This window comes from Rutilus rutilus, assembly GCF_951802725.1.
Source record: "Rutilus rutilus genome assembly, chromosome: 23".
NCBI lineage: Eukaryota > Metazoa > Chordata > Actinopteri > Cypriniformes > Leuciscidae > Rutilus > Rutilus rutilus.
The window spans coordinates 29,923,826-29,945,777 of record NC_140233.1 but is presented as its reverse complement, the minus strand read 5'-3'; the positions used below and the strand labels follow the sequence as shown (position 1 = coordinate 29,945,777).

At 41.3% G+C, this 21,952-nt stretch overlaps 1 protein-coding gene across 1 annotated transcript in view; it reads left to right on the top strand.

The window, feature by feature from the left end:
• The window catches only part of LOC311282745 (protein NLRC3-like), a 39,756-nt gene extending 26,861 nt beyond the window's left edge, over window positions 1-12,895 (top strand). Inside the window, exons 7-8 of the mRNA XM_084396763.1 lie at window positions 10,375-10,421; window positions 12,019-12,895. Of these exons, the coding sequence (XP_084252889.1) occupies window positions 10,375-10,421; window positions 12,019-12,548 (577 nt within the window). The 3' untranslated portion in view covers window positions 12,549-12,895. The remainder of the gene's footprint in view (window positions 1-10,374; window positions 10,422-12,018) is intronic.
• Window positions 12,896-21,952: the final 9,057 nt, after the last annotated feature.

Below are 21,952 nucleotides of genomic sequence, written 5' to 3'. Positions count from 1 at the left end.
CTGCAATCGTGATGGTGGTAGGTATGTGGCGCAGACATTGGTCTGGTTGCACAGCTGCAGGTCAGAGATGACCTTGAAGCAGCAGGTGTCAGTGTTCGTTTTCTGTGTCGGTGTCAGACGTGGCTGCACTGTCTTCATCTGTTGTGTAAGAAGACTCGGGCTCATCAGGGTTCTGGAGAGAGTGGCTATAGGTTTGACGGTCAGGGCTTGGAGTTCTGGACGGCGGGTGATGCTGGTTCCAGAATCTTTCTGAGCGCTCGGTCCGACGCTTTGGATGAGCACCGTCACAGTCGTGCTGCCACCTGCTGTCTGGCTCTGAGCAGTCCTCAGAGACGGAGTAAATTGTGTGTGTTTCGACAGTCTTTTCATCCATAGCCCTTTGCTTGGTGTAAGCCTTGTGGGCTAAGTCTCTGAGTTTTCGAGTAGACATGGTTCGTGGGCAGACGAGCACACCGAGATGTTTACTCACGCTGCTATGTAGATTTCGCAGGAATAACGTTCTAAAGTTCACATCTTCTTCCATACCTGGGGTGTCGGTTGCTCCGAAAAACGTTTGTCGGAGTCGGCCATAATAGGAGTTTGGGTGTTCAAGTCGGGCCTGTTTCACGTCGAGGGCCGTGATAAACCCTTGGTCAGATTCTGGGTCAGAGAATTCATGGATCAAAGCTTGTCGCAGTTGCTTGTAATCTGCTTTGACAGGGTTTGGTTGGCGATCCAGGAACTTACGCACATCTCTATTTGCAGTTATTCGTAGCAGATACAGTGCGTCCCAAGCGGTCACGTTGGCGACAGTTGCAAGTGAAAATCAATGTCTTGTAAGTAAGCAAAAATGTCATGGTTTCCTTCAGGAGCTGGGTTGAACGTAGGAATGTTGCGGGCTAGCTTGTCAAGGTTTTTGGGAGGAGAGCTGTTGCTGGGGGCCCAATCCGTCTGGAGAGGATTCTGACCCTTTACAGCTCCGCCCCCTTCAGCTTTTGGTGTTTGGCTGACCGGGAGAAACTCTGTGATGTGTGTTTCTCCGTTCCAGACCCTCTGCAATCTGTAAGCATGTTTTAGTTCTGCATGAACAGTGTCAAGTTCATCTTGGAGCTCGTGTCTCTGCTGAGTGAGCTGATGGATTTTAGTCTCTGCTCTCTCAAGGAGAGCTTCAGCCTGTTGGAGCCTTTCGTTGAGTTCTTTTCTGGTTTTTCTCTCCAACTGTTCTCTTTGGTCTGTGTCGAGGTGCAGATCTTGCAGGGCATTTCGAAGTCTTTCTACTTCTTTCTGGAGCTTTGGATCTGTGGCGTTCTCTTCCTCGGTCGGGAAGAGTAGCTGGTCTAGACGGCTCTGTGTGTGTGCTCGGTCCTCCAGGGCCTCTGTGGCCTGGAGCTGTAGTGCGGCTGTCTTTTGTTGCAGGTCGGCGTTGCTCCTTTCGCTGTCCCGGGCTCTGGCGACGAGTTTGAGTGCGAGGTTTCCGAAGATTTTGGACAGCTGCTCGTGGCTGTATGTCTGGGCTGGATCATGGGACTCGAACTGGCTCAGGTCTGTGTCCCGTTGCTCTTGGCTCGAGCGATGTGGGTCCTGGGGCAGCACGGTCTTTGTTATGTCCCTCAGCCATGCCTCAAGGTCGTCCCAGCGGACTGCAGGACAGGGTGAGCTCGACATCTCGGCTTACTGTTGGCGAGAGAAGCACAGCACACACAACAAGAGACAAAATGCAAGTTTGTTTTAGGGTCAAATGAGCTATACTCATACGGCCTAGGCCGTTTATGAGAATTTCGGGCTAACTGATGCCGACAGTTAGCGGAGCCAATTTCGTGGGTATGGCTAAACCCACAATAGAGATTTTGACAGGCGGTAGCCTGGGAGTCGTCTGAAGACGCCCGCTTGGATTGTTTACTCTATTATACAGCTTTCCTGGGGTCTCTCTTAGGTTCTGTATGTAATGGAATGAGAGAAACAAATCACAACAGAAATGGAGAAAATTAAAATAACAACAAAGTTGAAGGTAGGGAAGAAAAGGGAAACACAACACAAGGAAGTGAATTGGTCTGCAATGAAATGTCACAAACAATAACACGGGGAGTGTTATAAATAAAAATAAAGAGGCCTAAGCCTATAAACACTGACTGAGTCCTGCCAATAGATACACAATAAGGGATTAAGATGTTAGACTTAATGTGAATTAAGGCTTTCTGGTTTCATCAAATTGGGTAAATATGTATGCAGGAGTCCGAGGCAAAGGCTTTACTAAAATAGTGATACAACAAAAAAAGAAATTATGATAACTGATGGTGATTTATCAGAATAACCTACCCCACCCCCCTTTTGGAGAAAAGAGGGAAGAGAGAAAAAAAAAAAATTATTAATGAAATAAAATGTGAATAACAACACAGGCTTGAGACGCAGGCAGAGGGATAGGCCCCGGCAGTGGGTTTGTGCCACTAGGGTGAGGGCCGTATGTCTTCTCAGTGGTCTTCCCTGGCTGATTAGACAATTTTGAATTAAAATTCAAACTAGTTTGAATTGAAATTCAACTAAGCATGCAAAGGGAGGTTCAAAATAATAAAAATAAGGAAGGAAAGAAAATTAGAATGATGACAGTGATGTATCAATACTAAAATTAATTAAACTGAAATTCAGGATGACTTCCCATAATCCTTACAATAACACTGAAGTTATTAGTATTGAAAAAAAAAAAATCAAACGAAAAGGGTAGCAATGAGACACTTCAATTGCACACTGGGGGTTAACCAGATATTGATAAGTCGACCCAAGATGGCCACACGGTGGCGTGCTACTTCCTAGGTGGATCTATCAATGAACTGAGTGAATCAAATCTAAGTTTTTAATTTGAAAAGTTTTCTTTTTTTTTTCTCGAACTTAACTTAAAGTGTGATAGTCAAAAACAGAAAAAGGAATTGTCTAACTCCAAATACTATCAGCATAAGCTAAGCTTTGAATGCAGTTAAGTATTTGAGAGAGAAAATGAATGCAGAGAGGAAAAGAACTTGAAAGCAGGTGTTATCTTAGAACGCCACCAGAGGGCGTAATTGCGCTCGCGCAGGCTGACGTCAGTGGGAGGCGACGCTCACGTAGGATGACGTCGGTGGGGCGCGCGTGATTTGAGCACTGCCGCACCTCTAGAGGCTGCCCTCTAGTGTCGGTGACGTGATTCAGCAATTTAGACAGCAGATTTGTCTGTGGAAGTCACGAGTATTTCGCGCTCTGTTGCATGCGGAAAATGCGAGTTTCATCACATGTGACTAATAGGAATTACACATTTATATTACACATTTACATTACACATTGAGGCGGTTTTAGCATAAGAACAGGGACTATCATATTTTCTTAATTCATAAAACTGGTCTTCAATTACACATTATCTCTGAAACGGTCTACAATAAAACAGGTATTAAAACTTCTTGTTTTAATCACTAGAAACTTAAGCTGTGAGCACAACAGGCATCAAAACAGCTGTGAGCACATCTGCTCATCTCCCATAAGCATTAAATCAAAATAGCACTTTTATGATTTTTGCGTAGGTTTACGAAATTGGATCGCGAGGCCAATTTCTGACCAGGAGTTTACCGTTAACGTATTATCATAAGGCCTATTACGACTGAAACTGAGGCATTGCCCAGGTCAGATTTACGCCTTCGTCCTAAAGAGATCCTTCGTCTTCATTTAGTCGGTTTAAATCATATTACATGTACTAACTGTAAAGAGTTTTGCTTCGTCTTTACAGAGACACAATGTAATGTCATGAACTGCAGTTTTAGCTCTTAACAGTGATTAAAAATGCTTAGACATTTTTGAAACTGTTAATTTGAAGAGCTGAGCTGGCTTTGTGCCTAACGTCAGCTGAGTGAGTTCGCCTTAGCGACTTACCTCACAATTCAAAACGCGCGTGTAACGTTACAATTATTAATATCAATAATACACATTCACTGAAACTGAATTTGTTCCCACCAAATAAAGTTTGAAACTGCCCGCATTCTCCACCAAAACATGTAGCGTTTACGACTCTGGGTAAATTTGAATTAGCTCAAGAACCTAGGGAATTTTGGAAATATTAATAACTATGACTCATGGTCATAATTCATAAGTCGCATGTACATTTATTTTATCAATTATCTGGATTATCTTGTTCTGTGACTGGTCTGACCGACATTTAATTCGTCCAGCGAAATAAATGTAAAATCATTACAGTCAAGAAGAGATATTCACAAACTTCAAGAGTTTCATGTCCTGGCCACGGACATCAACTTCCTGAGTTTATTAATTAAAACTACTCAAGTAGTCTATATTTCGAGCTTGTAGCTTAAGATCTTTTGTTTCATTGACTTTAGAATGGTGGATTTTCAAACACAGAGGCAGTGAAAAGTATCTATGAATTTTAATAAATGCAAAACTATGATTATATGAGCTACAAATAGAAACGTACGTAAACATGCAAACAATAAACAAACAACATATAACCAAACAATAACATAAGTGATCAGAATGAACTGAAAGAAAGAAAAAGGGGGAAAAGAGAAGAGGAAGAAGGGTAACTTAATTCGCAGACCTAAGAGAGAGAGAGACCAGGAAATCAACTTTTAGGTTGATAGATAGTACTTGCGAGCTGTTGTACTCTTTCAGTGCGATGCTGGAAAAGGGGACGCGCGCGTGCGCGTGTCCGGCTGGTTTGCGTCTGGCTTCGTCTTCTGGGTCGTTTCGCAAGACGATGTAAAGGCTTACTTGAATTTAAGTTACCGAGAAAATTAGATCATTTCCCTTTTTGAGGGGAAAGGCACGGATGAGCTTAGTTGCAAAGGCAAGGCAGCTACTCGAACATGTGTTGGTCCGAGGAGAAGACTAAGGCCTTCTTCAGATGATCCTTGGAGAAGCGCTGCCGGGGAGGAGAGGAGGAGGTCAGCGGGATCGAAGAGAGAAGAGAGTGAAGAGTGGGGGTCTCTTCCTTTTAACAGACAATCTGTTTACGCCTTGTTTTGTGACAGAGCGAATCAAACTTCTAATCTGTAGCGGGAAGACGTCTTCTTTGTGTGAAGAAAAACACGCCCCCTCTTACCATATGTCTTATGAGGGAAAGGTTTCATACTTCCTCTTAAGATTGTACATACAGAATAATACGTTTTACTGTAATCTAATACATATATATATTTCCGTGAGATCACTACGATTAGAATGATACCAGACATGGTGTACGGACATGGGAATACAGATATGCATTTCTAATGTAGGATTCTGAGCATTTTAAGAGTCAATGGATTTCTATGATAGAACATAGAAAATCTCAATCTGCCATGGAAATTATACACACATAAAAATACATATGAAAAACATGGTTCTTGGATCGCCTGTGTGGAAGTGTATGGAATGTGGGCTTGCAGGAAAAGGATGAGCTGCAGCTTTGGAACCATAAAGGTTTATGACCAGGTTGAGGTCGTATTACAAGACACTATTGAGTGATTTTCTTTCAATGAACCTTCAGAAGTAAAGATTTTACTCTAGCAAGTCGCACCTCTATTATAAATTTGTAATGAATGGTAAAATGACATTTTACTATGTGGAAGTCCATATATGGAAATGTGCTTCAGTTGCATCTCGTGGTGGGTTTCTGGTTGAAAGTCCACGAGTGTGTGTGTGTGTGTGTGTGTGTGTGTGTGTGTGTCTTCTGGAATGTCCTGAGGCTGTAAAATCACAGGAAGTCAATACTGAACTAGGGGGGTTTTACAAAGGGGGTCTTAAAAACAGGGTCCTCTTTATGGCTCAAATGTCCCTCTGGGGAAATTATTAACCAGACGATGTGTTTTGACGTCACATGATTCCTTAATTTGAAAAGCAGATGCCATTGTTGCTACAGTGTGCTAAGCTAACATGCTAGCTAGCCCTAGGTGCACCTGCCACCTAGAAGTTATATTTTTATTATTTTTTGAACGCTTACTGAAATTTTTCTTTATTCAAGAAATGCATTTGATACAGTTTAAAATGTAAGGGTGAACTTTGAGAAAAGAAATTAGTGACTGAAACCATATGAATAGCCTGTGAATAGCCAGTCGTTAGTAACTATAATGCAGACAAAAGAAATGCATATTTACAGCCATAACCAGGCCGGAGAGGTGTGAATGTGTGCAGGGGAGACTGAGACTGAATGGGGCTCGTTTGCACCACAAAACAATAGAGACAAAAATCTGAATAGATGGTTAGAAGATGGCAATAAACATCAGTAGCATTTTAGCGTCAAATCAAAATAAAGTCACATGACATGGTCTTGAAAAACATTTCACTAAATACAGAGTTTTGGACTTATTATCTTAAGATTTTAAACATAAAATGTTTAGACATGTGGCTTTAGCTGAGGTGCATTTCTAGATTGCTCCAGTGCCAACTTCAATTTTATTTTCATGAGGATATTTCATAAAAAATAATTTCTAATAACTTTACAAAACTTTGAAGCTATTTATAACAATTTTTGTCATTATGACAATAATTAATTCTGCATTTACAATAAACTGCCAGGTGTCAGCTTTCAAATGAGATCATACTTGTGCTTTTAGTACAAAGGGTTCATGAACTGTATCTGTTTCAGTTTGGGTATGTCATTTCTTGGGATTTTTCAAAAGTGGGGTTGCAGTTTAACAGGTTAAATATATCCTCTATTCTTACTAGAGGGTTTGTTTAATAAGGTTAACATATGTAAGGTATATTCAAGTGTAAATATGAAAGTCATATTGTATTGTATGTACAATCATTTCATTTTCTTATTTCTTTCACCTTTTTTCAGATTGATTTATTGGAGTGGTGATCCATAATAATATATATTTTTTTCTTCTCTGTGTTCTCTTGTTCGATTTTAGGTTATGTTTGTAATGCTTGAAAAATAATAAATACATTTTAAAAAACTGAACTGAATGCAGATATACATATATATAACCATAATCAATTACAGATAGAAAGATACTCTCTCCTATTTTACTCTTTAGCCCCATAACATGACAAAATGGTACAAAAGAGGCTGGGGTGGTACCCTTTCAAAAAGATTTTGGTTATCAATATGTACGTTTAAAGCGTCTCTTTTTTTTTCTCAAGTCATATACAGTGCTATGCATAAGTTTAGACACCCATGCTAAAGTTGACTAAAAAGAGGAATAAAAAATCATCTTTTGGAAATTGAACTTAATGCCTTAATTAAAAAAAATAGGAAAAATCAACCCTTTAAGGACACCAATTTTCTTTGTGAATGAATAATGTATCGTAAATAAATAAATGTTCTTCCTTAAAATACAGGGTGCATAAGTTTGGACACCCCTATGTTAAATTCCCATAGAGGCAGGCAGATTTGTATTTTTAAAGGCCAGTTACTTCATGGATCCAGGATACGATGCATCCTGATAAAGTTCCCTTGGCCTCTGGAATTAAAATAGCCCCACATCATCACATAGCCTTCACCATACCTAGAGATTGGCATGGAGTACTTTCCATAAGATCATCTCTCAATGCAAATCAAACCAGCTATTAGGCTAACTGAAATAAAGCCATGCCAATCTCTAGGTATGGTGAAGGCTATGTGATGATGTGGGGCTATTTTAATTCCAGAGGCCAAGGGAACTTTATCAGGATGCATCGTATCCTGGATCCATGAAATAACTGGCCTTTAAAAATAAAAATCTTCCTGCCTCTATGGGAATTTAACATAGGGGTGTCCAAACTTATGCACCCTGTATTTTAAGGAAGAACATTTATTTATTTACGATACATTATTCATTCACAAAGAAAATTGGTGTCCTTAAAGGTTGGATTTTTCCAAATTTTTTTAATTAAGGCATAAAGTTCAATTTCCAAAAGATGATTTTTTATTCCTCTTTTTAGTCAACTTTAGCATGGGTGTCTTAACATATGCATAGCACTGTATCTAAATAAGAACTAACTCTTTCTATAGATATAAAAGGATTAGTCAATGGATTTTAACTTTTTTTTATAATTAACTTTTTTTAAAAAAAAATGGAAATACATTATGCTTTAAAAAACATGAATTAGTTGAGATAGGACTTTTAATTATTATTTTAATTATCTTATTGCCAAAATCAGATGGTGATTGTTTCTCATGGTGACTAGCTGCTTTACATAAGATAACATTTGTCCAGCTACTTTGTCAACTAGTAAAATTATTAGTCGTGCAAGCTCTAATTTATATCAATGCGTGTAATACCTTATGTCTTTATGAGAAACAATTACTGAATAGAGAATTATGTCTGAATAGGGCTATTGTGTCATAAGCTGCCTCAGGCTTAAAGCAAGGGGCGGCAGAGAGAGAGCAGACTAATTTGGAACAAGACAAGAAGAACTCTGCTCCCTTTTACCTAAATTCATTACTTCAGACTTATGTGCCATCCAGAAACTTGCGCTCTGCAAGCGAAATATGTCTTGTGGTGCCATCTCAAAGAGGCAAAAAATATCTTTATCTTACCTTTACCATGACTGTTCCCTGCTGGAGGAATTATCTGCCTAACTCAACCAGAACTGTCCATAGCTACTTTCAAGAAACGGCTGAAGACACATCTTTTTCAGCAGCACTTGATCCAGTAATACTAACACTTTCTCTACTATTCTATTCTATTCTATTCTATTCTATTCTATTCTATTCTATTCTATTCTATTCTATTCTATCTAAACTGAGAAGGGTCATAGCACTTGCATATTGTCATCCTACTGTTAGTTTAACTGCTTCTATTGTTCTCATTTGTAAGTCGCTTTGGATAAACCTCACCGTGTTGTTCTCTCATCTAGAGTTTACTGTTGTTGCCCTTGTCTCTTTGTGCTTCAATTTCATTCCACGTTGGATCCCCTGTCGATCAGCCTGTGGTTTTCTGTGATTTCTTTTTATATATCATCCTTCAGGACTGTTGTGATTGTTTTCACTGTGGACTAAATAAACTCTGTTTATAGTATGACAGAACAAACTGACCATAGATGAACCCAGTGAGTGCAGAATTCAGCAAGTTTGTTACCAGCAGCACAGCCCAAATGGCTCATCAGGAAGAGCAAATTCTCACTGTGGAACGAGCTGTTCAGGCATTGGTCACCACACAGTTTCAACATTTCAGATTTGATTTTACCTCTCCATCTTCTCCGGTGGCCAGTAGTCCACCAGTCCAGCCCTCTTATGAGGCGGTTGCTAATCATCAGTTCAAGCCTCGCTTTACCTCCTCCAGGAACAGATTCGGGTGAGCCAAATCTGCAAATTTTTGAGCTAAAAGCCCTGAGGGATGTTGTTTTGTCAAGCGCTGTCATGACGACAGCATGGAGTTTTTTATGAATGAAAGCTGCTGACGCGCATAATTCATATTTAAGGTATCGCCTTAGTTTTTCATTTCATAACTCCTGACACAAATTAAGACATAACTGTCGCTATAAGTTTCACAGAATACAATAGAGGTCAAATACTGAAACTTGAGTCTTATATCTTTTTAATGATGTATAGTTTGTCAAGGTATAACATTAAATCTGATAGAAACTTTGAACTAAATAATAAAAAAAACGCTTCAGTGCGCGGGCGCACTGGCAACGGTTAACAGGTTAAATTGGGCCACCCTATCAGCAATGTGTAATGGGATTGGAAGATGCTTCACAATCCCCCTTCCCTTCTCCTGCTAACCTCGCTACATTTGAGGCTACACAGGCCGATCGGTTTATGACATCAAAGTACTGGGAGCGCGATTCAAAAGCATACAGAGCCGTCTGCCCTCTAATCGCTCTCTCATGGTATTTTGATGTCATTCACCGACCGGTTTGTACAGCGCCGGTTCAAGTCGAACAAGCCTTTGGACTCTTTGTGTTTCGTCATCGTCTGCCTTCGTCACTCATCTTGCCCTCTGTCTCTTTGTGCTTCGATCTCATGCCACGTTATACTCTCTCGTTGTAGCGATCACAAACCAGCCTGGATTATACAGATTGGACTGTTCAACTGATTTCTTCCTGTTCAAGTTCATCATCTAACTCTAGTTGGCCTCATCATCTGTGATTTGGATTTATTTATTATTTATTTTCATCTTCCAGTAATGTAGTGATTGTTTTCACTGTGGACTAAATAAACGATTTAATTGCACTCAGCGTTTGGGTTCTGTCTGTTACGGTGTGAGTGATTTTCTATATTCAAAGTTTATATAGCTGTGTGTTTAGTCACTTGGTCTTGAAATTATTGTCACTGCGTTATGTATGCTGTTGGTTTTGTAGGCTGATCTGTCTTTAGAGATCTGTAACTATTAGACTGCTAAGTTCATTGGACTGTGTCCAAAAGAATTCTGTATTTGGCTCCATTTTTGAATGCCTCAATTTGAGAAATACTTATTTATTTTGAAGTTCTCAATAATATTTTATGTCTCTTTCTAGTTTGGATCATGGAGAACATTTCAGAATTCAACAAGGACTGAGAAAATGTAGGACTTTTCTCTTTCACTTACACACACACACACACACACACACACACACACACACACACACACACACACACGTCAATGACTATATTATATTAAGACATCTCATTTCAATTGTTTGACTTCTATTGTTTTTTCATCAAGTGATTATATTTTAATATGTCCTAACCCAACCCCTACCTCTAAACATAACCCTCACAGAAACCTTTGCAAAATTCTTTAAATTGAATATATATGTAATATATATATACACTCACCTAAAGGATTATTAGGAACACCTGTTCAATTTCTCAGTAATGCAATATCTAATCAACCAATCACATGGCAGTTGCTTCAATGCATTTAGGGGTGTGGTCCTGGTCAAGACAATCTCCTGAACTCCAAACTGAATGTCAGAATGGGAAAGAAAGGTGATTTAAGCAATTTTGAGCGTGGCATGGTTGTTGGTGATTTTCACGCACAACCATTTCTAGGGTTTACAAAGAATGGTGTGAAAAGGGAAAAACATTCAGTATGCGGCAGCCCTGTGGGCGAAAATGCCTTGTTGATGCTAGAGGTCAGAGGAGAATGGGCCGACTGATTCAAGCTGATAGAAGAGCAACTTTGACTGAAATAACCACTCGTTACAACCGAGGTATGCAGCAAAGCATTTGTGAAGCCACAACACGCACAACCTTGAGGCGGATGGGCTACAACAGCAGAAGACCCCACCGGGTACCACTCATCTCCACTACAAATAGGAAAAAGAGGCTACAATTTCCACGATCTCACCAAAATTGGACAGTTGAAGACTGGAAAAATGTTGCCTGGTCTGATGAGTCTCGATTTCTGTTGAGACATTCAGATGGTAGAGTCAGAATTTGGCGTAAACAGAATGAGAACATGGATCCATCATGCCTTGTTACCACTGTGCAGGCTGGTGGTGGTGGTGTAATGGTGTGGGGGATGTTTTCTTGGCACACTTTAGGCCCCTAAGTGCCAATTGGGCATCGTTTAAATGCCACGGCCTACATGAGCATTGTTTCTGACCATGTCCATCCCTTTATGACCACCATGTACCCATCCTCTGATGGCTACTTCCAGCAGGATAATGCACCATGTCACAAAGCTCGAATCATTTCAAATTGGTTTCTTGAACATGACAATGAGTTCACTGTACTAAAATGGCCCCCACAGTCACCAGATCTCAACCCAATAGAGCATCTTTGGGATGTGGTGGAACGGGAGCTTCGTGCCCTGGATGTGCATCCCACAAATCTCCGTCAACTGCAAGATGCTATCCTATCAATACGGGCCAACATTTCTAAAGAATGCTTTCAGCACCTTGTTGAATCAATGCCACGTAGAATTAAGGCAGTTCTGAAGGCGAAAGGGGGTCAAACACAGTATTAGTATGGTGTTCCTAATAATCCTTTAGGTGAGTGTATATAAAGCAGCTGCTGGACACACCAGACCCCCCCCCCCCCTTTTTCTTTTTCTTATTTGTTGAGTGTACATACACACACACACACACACACACACACACACACACACATGCACTGCTCTAAAACTATCAACTTCACACAACTTCTAATCTTCTTCTTGTGTTTCTTGTGTTCAGATGCCTGTGATCTTATACTGGATCCAAACACAGCACATGTTAAACTCTCTCTGTGTGAGGAGAAGAGGAAGGTGACACACACCAAAGACCCAGAGTCATATCCCGATCATCCAGAGAGATTTGAGAACTATGAGCAGGTTCTGTGTGGGGAGAGTCTGACTGAACGCTGTTACTGGGAGGCTGAATGGAGCGGGAAAGGGGCTGGTATAGCCGTGGCATATAAAGGAATTAGCAGGAAAGGAGGGAATGACTGTTGGTTTGGATACAGTGACAAATCCTGGAGTCTGTACTGCACTGCAAATGGATTTACTGTCTGGCACAATAATATGAGCAATAACATTTCTTCCCCCTCACCGCCGTCTAACAGAGTAGGAGTGTATCTGGACTGGCCATCCGGCACTCTGTCCTTCTACAGCATCTCTGACACAAACACACTCACACACTTACACACATTCAACACCACATTCACTGAACCCCTCTATGCTGGATTTAGGGTTTATGATGCCTCCGTCTCTCTGTGTAAGATTTAACAACCTGCAGTTGGTCTGTGCGCTTTCATTTGACCAGGACTAAAAAGAAAAAGCGGCCCATCACACCATAACGCACTGGCTTATTATGCACAGAGCAATTTTTAACACGACTTACTAGCATTAAAATATAACAAAAAAAGAAACTGAAATATAAATGCTATTTAATTGTTTTAATGTGTAGGATTGAAAATAATTCCAAGATATTTGAAATTAACAAAGACATTTGCTTTGCTGTTTTCACTTTCACTTTATCTTTATTGTCCCCAAGGGGAAATTCTTTTCCACAGCACTGTACTTGTTTAACACACACAACAATATAATACAGATATACTTAATACAAATAGACATAATACAAGAAAAAAAAAAAACGAAAAAGAAAAAAAAAAACACCAATCACCGGTGTCGATTATTGAGGTATGTAATGGTTGCAGGAATCAGGCTTCTTCCAAAGTGAACCCTCCTACACCTCAGAGTCCTGTACCTATGCCCTGAGGGCAGCAGGGCTAGAAACTCATTAAGTGGATGTGTGGGGTCTTGTTCTATTGAAACTGCAATGCGTGTAATAGCTCTCTTATTAAGTTCTGTAAGGTTAAGTGTAGGAAGACCTATGACTTTCGAAGCAATATTAGATACCTTTGTAAGTTTGGTCCGGTTTTTAACAGAAAGCATATTGAAAAAACATACAGAACAATACAGTAAGATTGGCTGAATGATGCTTTGATAGAGTAGCAATAACAATCGAGGAGAGACGTGTAGTCCTTTGAGTTTTCGAATGACTGACATTCTTTGGTGACTTCTCTTCTGAATGTCCATAATGTGCTGATCAAAGGTGAGTTTGTTGTCCATTGTTACTCCAAGATATTTAAAACTGTCCACTATTTCAACTGTTTGATTATGAATAACAATAGGATGCTGTAGTGAAGAGGGACTGACTATCAGCTCTTTTGTCTTGCTAATGTTAAGATTCAGATAGTTATTCTCACACCACTGGACAAAGTTCATAACAGTGGTGTGGTAATCCATAACAGAGTTGTTATCTTTGAGCAGGGCAAGAATGGCTGTGTCATCTGAATATTTTAAGTATTTGATGCTGGATAATGGACTGATGTTATCGTTTGTGTAAAGTGTATACAAAAAAGGACTTAAAACACAGCCCTGCGGTGCTCCAGTGTTGATGATTAGAGCAGATGATGTAATTGAGCCCACCCGTACTACTTGTTGCCTGTTGCTAAGAAAATTGTGTATAAAATGAATCAGCCGAGTAGAGATGTTGAGGTGATACAACTTTTGAATCATCAGATGTCTTTGGATGGAATTAAAAGCAGAGCTGAAGTCCACAAAGAGTATCCGAGCAAAATTGCCAGGAGTATCCAGGTGCTGAAGGAGGAGATGCAGCAGACAGGCTACAGCGTCCTCTGTGCCCCTTTTAGCCTTATAGGCAAATTGAAGTTTTCAACCCACTCTTTCTACCACAAGGACCATTTAGAGTTCCTAAAGGCACAGAGGGGCTGATAGTGATCAAGGCCTGTAGGCCAAGATGTGTGAACTTCGGGGTTGATGAATTGTCACACCTTTAGTATGGTGGGGGAAGTGTAATAATCTGATTGGTCAGTTTGAACGCCTCACATTTGGGTTTCGGTCACAAGGTCAAGGAAGGGATAAAAGATGATTGTAACTGTTGCTCTGGCTCTTTGTGATTCTCTGGCTCTCTTTCTTTGGGCATTCTCTGTTTGCCTCCTCTTTTCTTTCTCTCTTACTCTACACTCTCTCTCTGCCTCTCCCTCTCTTTCTAACTCTCAGGTAACATTTTGCATATATGCTAGGTACAATTAATGGTATAAGTTTTTATCATCTCATACATATATTTTATAACTATTTTACCGGTAAGTGTAACCATTACCATATTGTCATTGAACCCTTTCAATTACAAATAATGTGCTAACTAGTTTTGATTTGGTATTGACTTTGAAGTGCTACCTATTGCATTACGATATCGTCACTCTCTAGCGATGCTCTCCCACATATTAAGCTATTGAAACTGTGCTTATTTCCGTCATTGGTACAAGTAGCAGTGGGTGGTAATAGACAAGAAATGTACAGTTTTCTACCATCTTGCTAATAACATTTCTTTAGTCAATCGGCAGTCTTTCAGCCTGAACCACTGCAGGAAATCCACCCTTACAAATGGAAATAAAAAGTCTTTTTAATGAACAAATGACTGGCTTCTTTACATTATAAATTCTTTCTGTGGACCTCATTTATAAAATATAAAATACAGATTTGATCTTAGAGTGTTTGCATGCCACGATTCAGATTTATATAAAAAAAAGGTATTTGATGTGGACAAGGGCTGCACTGGTGGGTGAGGAGGGAGACCCTGTACTCAGTCCTGAGTGAGACAGGAAGCCAGTGGAGTGATTTAAGGATGTGGGTGATATGGTAATATTTGCGCACCATAGCAGTGCTTTTCTGAATGCACGGCAGCTTCTGGAGGCTTTTGTGAGGGATCCCGAAGAGGAGCGCATTGCAGTAGTCCAGCTTGGAGGAGACAAAGGCGAGGACAAGCTTTTCCACATCTGCAAGAGTGAGTGTGGGACGGAGTTTGGCAATGTTCCTGAGGTGCAAGAACTGTCCTGGACAGATGTTTGATGTGAGCCTCAACGGTCAGACTAGAGTCCATTCTAACACCCAGGTTGGTGGCTGATGTTGAAAGTGGAATATCCTGTCCAGAGAAGGTAATGCTGGTAATGACAGATGTCCGGACCTGGTGTGGGGTGCCAAGTAGGATGGCTTCAGGTTTGGAGCTTTTTAGCTGCAGACGTGTTGCTTCATCCACACCTTTATCTTATCAAAGTGTGTCTTATCAAAGTGGATGATGGCAGGGCAGCAGAGGGGGTTGATTTTACTCCTGAGGTAGAGTTAGAGTTTCATCTTTCTGATGAGGTCCTCAACCTCTCGCTGTGAGATGTCAGAGAAGCAGCAGAGAGGTTGGGAAGTCCCAGGCTGTGGGTCGACAGTCTGGACAGGCAGGGTGGAGGAGCTGGATAGGAGGGAGCGGATGGTGTCTACTTTTTTTCCCTGAAAAAATCTGAAAGTTGTTGCACCTCTCCTTTGTGGCTTCTAAATGACAGAAAGAAAAGTTTCTTAAAGTTGCTAGGGCTATTGTTGATGATATTGGAGTAGAACTGTGACCGTGCATCTCACAAGGACCTTGCGTAGGCCTTTGGATGCTCTCTGTAGGCTTGCCTGTGAACAGTAAGTCCTGAGACCCCAAAATTGCCAAACAATTGTCAAAATGTGTTATATTAGACCTATTATATGCATTTTATAATAAATCCAAAAGCAAAACATGCAAAAAGCACTATAAAAGGATGTGGTAATGGCAAATGAGCTAATGAGTGGTCCTCTGCTGCCATCTACTGGCTATAGTGGCAATGTCATGCCATTTTCATGTTAAAGAGTTTGTTTTCCACCAGGTGACAGAAATCCTTGACTAAAGCATGGCACATTTCCTGTGTTATCTCCATGAATGAAAATGAGAAATGTAGATCTTCTTTAAAGTTAATTTTATTGCTCAAATGTAGTTTCCAAAAATATTTTAACCACATATTCCCAATCTAGACATTTACAGTAATATAGGGTTTGTCTGTATTCTCAATATAATTAATTAATATTATCTGGTTATTTAAAATGATTAGAAATGAATTCAATTTTCAGGGACTGACTTGATGGGTTGTTTAGAACCTACTGTAGTGTTAAGGCCTTTCCTAGTATACAAACAATATATAAAATTAAGTTTTTTTTTTTTTTTAAATCATACCCTCATTATACCCAAATAATGTAATCCTAGAATCGCCCCTGTCCCCTCCCTTCATCTCACAGGCCATCAATAGCTAGTTTCCATCCAAAGATGCAAATATAACTTGTGCACAAAATTTGAATATTGCATAAAACATTTTCAAATAAAGCATCATTTTCATCCAGTGAGTCAAAGAGAACAAAATCGTCACTTCCTGATAAACTTGCGATAAATATCACTAAGATAAGTCAGAATTGCCACTATATATAATAGGTTTCGTATATTATAAATTACTTGCGTCTTAAAGCGCGCAAATGAAACACAATAAACGTGTTATCTTGATTTCGGAGGCCGATGCTGCTGTTTGGGAACGCAGTCGTGTAAGACAGTTCTCAGGTAATTATACTGAACCACTTTGTTGACAGACTTTGCTGAGGTGTTTCAGAACAACAAAAGTGGCATTTGAGATGTGATGCAACAAAATCGGTCCACTGGTTAGTCCCGTTGCGCCATCCCATAGCAAAAAAATGTCTTTTTTGATGTGCATTGTGGAATTTATTCAGTAAATGTGTTTCCATCGTAGTTTATATGCATGTTTTCTTATCGGATAAAAAATCTGACTCAGTTGAGTTTTTTTTATGCACATTTTTAGATTTTATGAGCAGCTTCCATCCAGCATTTTTTTATGCAATTTCCCAAATGCCTTGCTTTGCCTTGCCTATCTATTTCTGCACTGAAATCCAATTTTTCACAAATCACATATTTCATTTATTTTTAATTATTTATTTATTTGTTTTAAATTGAGGGTATTTTATCTGTTAAATTTAAAATAATTTAATCAGAAAACTTCAATCCTAATATAGAGTCAATGAGTGGCAGGCAACCCCTATAAGCTCACAAATGGTTTAACCCTGGTGCTCAGCAGCCAATGGGAACTCATCACACTCAGATGGATCAAAACAGAGCCCGTCTACAGAGAGCCTGGCCACTCCCTATTAAGTCCTATTGTACCGAATGTTGGTTGTAGTTCCACCAGAGTTCCACTGGGGGCTATCACTCATGAGTGTAAAATGAATGGGAGTCTATGGTGATAGACGGCTAAATTTGTCTCTCACCCGATTGCCGTTGAGAAATCTCAGATTTCATTGTAGGTTTTGCAAGTTCAACATGGGTTATAGGTCGAAAGTTGAATGAACGAGTACTTATGTCCTTTCGATTTATTACAGGTTGAGTTGATGATGCCCATAACACGCGAGCATTCTGCTAATGAACGCTGATTGGTCAGTGAAGGACTGATTACGATCAGAGATACCGCTTGATGGTTTTTTAAAACAACAAAACTAAAACTCTTCTAGCACGTGTGTTTACCTGTGTCAGCTGTTTTGTGTGTTTACCTGTGTCAGCTGTGTTGTGTGTTTACCTGTGTCAGCTGTGTTGTGTGTTTCCCTGTGTCAGCTGTGTTGTGTGTTTACCTGTGTCAGCTGTGTTGTGTGTTTACCTGTGTCAGCTGTGTTGTGTTTTTACCTGTGTCAGCTGTGTTGTGTTTACCTGTCAGCTGTGTTGTGTGTTTACCTGTATCAGCTGTGTTGTGTTTCCCTGTCAGCTGTGTTGTGTTTACCTGTGTTAGCTGTGTTGTGTGTTTACCTGTGTCAGCTGTTTTGTGTGTTTACCTGTATCAGCTGTGTTGTGTGTTTACCTGTGTCAGCTGTGTTGTGTGTTTGCCTGTGTCAGCTGTATTGTGTGTTTACCTGTGTCAGCTGTGTTGTGTGTTTACCTGTCAGCTGTGTTGTGTTTTTACCTGTGTCAGCTGTGTTGTGTGTTTACCTGTCAGCTGTGTTGTGTGTTTCCCTGTGTCAGCTGTGTTGTGTGTTTACCTGTGTCAGCTGTGTTGTGTTTTTACCTGTGTCAGCTGTGTTGTGTGTTTATCTGTCAGCTGTGTTGTGTGTTTACCTGTATCAGCTGTGTTGTGTTTCCCTGTGTCAGCTGTGTTGTGTGTTTACCTGTGTCAGCTGTGTTGTGTGTTTACCTGTGTCAGCTGTGTTGTGTGTTTGCCTGTGTCAGCTGTGTTGTGTGTTTGCCTGTGTCAGCTGTGTTGTGTGTTTCCCTGTGTCAGCTGTGTCGTGTGTTTACCTGTGTCAGCTGTGTTGTGTTTCCCTGTGTCAGCTGTGTTGTGTTTACCTGTGTCAGCTGTGTTGTGTGTCTACCTGTGTCAGCTGTGTTGTGTGTTTCCCTGTGTCAGCTGTGTTGTGTGTTTCCCTGTGTCAGCTGTGTTGTGTTTACCTGTGTCAGCTGTGTTGTGTGTTTGCCTGTGTCAGCTGTGTTGTGTGTTTCCCTGTGTCAGCTGTGTTGTGTGTTTACCTGTGTCAGCTGTGTTGTGTGTTTACCTGTGTCAGCTGTGTTGTGTATTTCTCTGTCAGCTGTGTTGTGTTTAACTGTGTCAGCTGTGTTGTGTATTTCTCTGTGTCGGCTGTGTTGTGTATTTCTCTGTCAGCTGTGTTGTGTTTAACTGTGTCAGCTGTGTTGTGTATTTCCCTGTGTCGGCTGTGTTGTGTATTTCCCTGTGTCAGCTGTGTTGTGTGTTTGCCTGTGTCAGCTGTGTTGTGTGTTTCCCTGTGTCAGCTGTGTTGTGTATTTCTCTGTGTCAGCTGTGTTGTGTGTTTACCTGTCAGCTGTGTTGTGTGTTTACCTGTGTCAGCTGTTTTGTTTGTGTACCTGTTTCAGCTGTGTTGTGTTTTTACCTGTGTCAGCTGTGTTGTGTGTTTCCCTGTGTCAGCTGTGTTGTGTTTACCTGTGTTAGCTGTGTTGTGTTTACCTGTGTCAGCTGTGTTGTGTGTTTACCTGTGTCAGCTGTGTTGTGTTTCCCTGTGTCAGCTGTGTTGTGTGTTTCCCTGTTTCAGCTGTGTTGTGTGTTTACCTGTGTCAGCTGTGTTGTGTGTTTGCCTGTGTCAGCTGCGTTGTGTGTTTCCCTGTGTCAGCTGTGTTGTGTGTTTACCTGTGTCAGCTGTGTTGTGTATTTCTCTGTTAGCTGTGTTGTGTTTAACTGTGTCAGCTGTGTTGTGTATTTCTCTGTGTCAGCTGTGTTGTGTAATTCTCTGTGTCAGCTGTGTTGTGTGCTTGCCTGTGTCAGCTGTGTTGTGTGTTTCCCTGTGTCAGCTGTGTTGTGTGTTTACCTGTCAGCTGTGTTGTGTTTACCTGTGTCAGCTGTGTTGTGTGTGTACCTGTGTCAGCTGTGTTGTGTTTTTACCTGTGTCAGCTGTGTTGTGTGTTTCCCTGTGTCAGCTGTGTTGTGTGTTTCCCTGTGTCAGCTGTGTTGTGTGTTTACCTGTGTCAGCTGTGTTGTGTGTTTACCTGTGTCAGCTGTGTTGTGTGTCAGCTGTGTTGTGTGTTTCCCTGTGTCAGCTGTGTTGTGTGTTTACCTGTGTCAGCTGTGTTGTGTTTCCCTGTGTCAGCTGTGTTGTGTTTCCCTGTGTCAGCTGTGTCGTGTGTTTACCTGTGTCAGCTGTGTTGTGTGTTTACCTGTGTCAGCTGTGTTGTGTGTTTACCTGTGTCAGCTGTGTTGTGTGTCAGCTGTGTTGTGTGTTTCCCTGTGTCAGCTGTGTTGTGTGTTTCCCTGTGTCCGCTGTGTTGTGTGTTTCCCTGTCAGCTGTGTTGTGTTTCCCTGTGTCAGCTGTGTTGTGTGTTTATCTGTGTCAGCTGTGTTGTGTGTTTACCTGTGTCAGCTGTGTTGTGTGTTTACCTGTGTCAGCTGTGTTGTGTGTTTGCCTGTGTCAGCTGTGTCGTGTGTTTCTCTGTGTCAGCTGTGTCGTGTGTTTACCTGTCTCAGCTGTGTTGTGTGCTTACCTGTGTCAGCTGTGTCGTGTGTTTGCCTGTGTCAGCTGTGTTGTGTTTCCCTGTGTCAGCTGTGTCGTGTGTTTCCCTGTGTCAGCTGTGTCGTGTGTTTACCTGTCTCAGCTGTGTTGTGTGTTTACCTGTGTCAGCTGTGTTGTGTGTTTACCTGTGTCAGCTGTGTCGTGTGTTTCCCTGTGTCAGCTGTGTCGTGTGTTTCCCTGTGTCAGCTGTGTCGTGTGTTTACCTGTCTCAGCTGTGTTGTGTCGTGTTTACCTGTGTCAGCTGTGTTGTGTGTTTACCTGTGTCAGCTGTGTTGTGTGTTTACCTGTGTCAGCTGTGTTGTGTGTCAGCTGTGTTGTGTGTTTCCCTGTGTCAGCTGTGTTGTGTGTTTCCCTGTGTCCGCTGTGTTGTGTGTTTATCTGTGTCAGCTGTGTTGTGTGTTTACCTGTGTCAGCTGTGTTGTGTGTTAACCTGTGTCAGCTGTATCGTGTGTTTGCCTGTGTCAGCTGTGTTGTGTGTTTACCTGTGTCAGCTGTGTCGTGTGTTTACCTGTGTCAGCTGTGTTGTGTGTTTCCCTGTGTCAGCTGTGTCGTGTGTTTGCCTGTGTCAGCTGTGTCGTGTGTTTCCCTGTGTCAGCTGTGTTGTGTGTTTACCTGTCTCAGCTGTGTCGTGTGTTTACCTGTGTCAGCTGTGTCGTGTGTTTCCCTGTGTCAGCTGTGTCGTGTGTTTCCCTGTGTCAGCTGTGTCGTGTGTTTACCTGTCTCAGCTGTGTTGTGTGTTTACCTGTGTCAGCTGTGTCGTGTGTTTACCTGTCAGCTGTGTTGTGTGTTTACCTGTGTCAGCTGTGTTGTGTATTTCTCTGTCAGCTGTGTTGTGTTTAACTGTGTCAGCTGTGTTGTGTATTTCTCTGTGTCGACTGTGTTGTGTATTTCTCTGTCAGCTGTGTTGTGTTTAACTGTGTCATCTGTGTTGTGTATTTCCCTGTGTCGGCTGTGTTGTGTATTTCTCTGTGTCAGCTGTGTTGTGTGTTTGCCTGTGTCAGCTGTGTTGTGTGTTTCCCTGTGTCAGCTGTGTTGTGTGTTTCTCTGTGTCAGCTGTGTTGTGTGTTTACCTGTCAGCTGTGTTGTGTGTTTACCTGTGTCAGCTGTTTTGTTTGTGTACCTGTTTCAGCTGTGTTGTGTTTTTACCTGTGTCAGCTTTGTTGTGTGTTTCCCTGTGTCAGCTGTGTTGTGTTTACCTGTGTTAGCTGTGTTGTGTGTTTACCTGTGTCAGCTGTGTTGTGTGTTTCCCTGTGTCAGCTGTGTTGTGTTTACCTGTGTTAGCTGTGTTGTGTGTTTACCTGTGTCAGCTGTGTTGTGTTTCCCTGTGTCAGCTGTGTTGTGTGTTTACCTGTGTCAGCTGTGTTGTGTGTTTGCCTGTGTCAGCTGTGTTGTGTGTTTACCTGTGTCAGCTGTGTTGTGTGTTTACCTGTGTCAGCTGTGTTGTGTGTTTACCTGTGTCAGCTGTGTTGTGTATTTCTGTTAGCTGTGTTGTGTTTAGCTGTGTCAGCTGTGTTGTGTATTTCTGTGTCAGCTGTGTTGTGTAATTCTCTGTGTCAGCTGTGTTGTGTTTGCCTGTGTCAGCTGTGTTGTGTGTTTCCCTGTGTCAGCTGTGTTGTGTGTTTACCTGTCAGCTGTGTTGTGTTTACCTGTGTCAGCTGTGTTGTGTGTGTACCTGTGTCAGCTGTGTTGTGTTTTTGCCTGTGTCAGCTGTGTTGTGTGTTTCCCTGTGTCAGCTG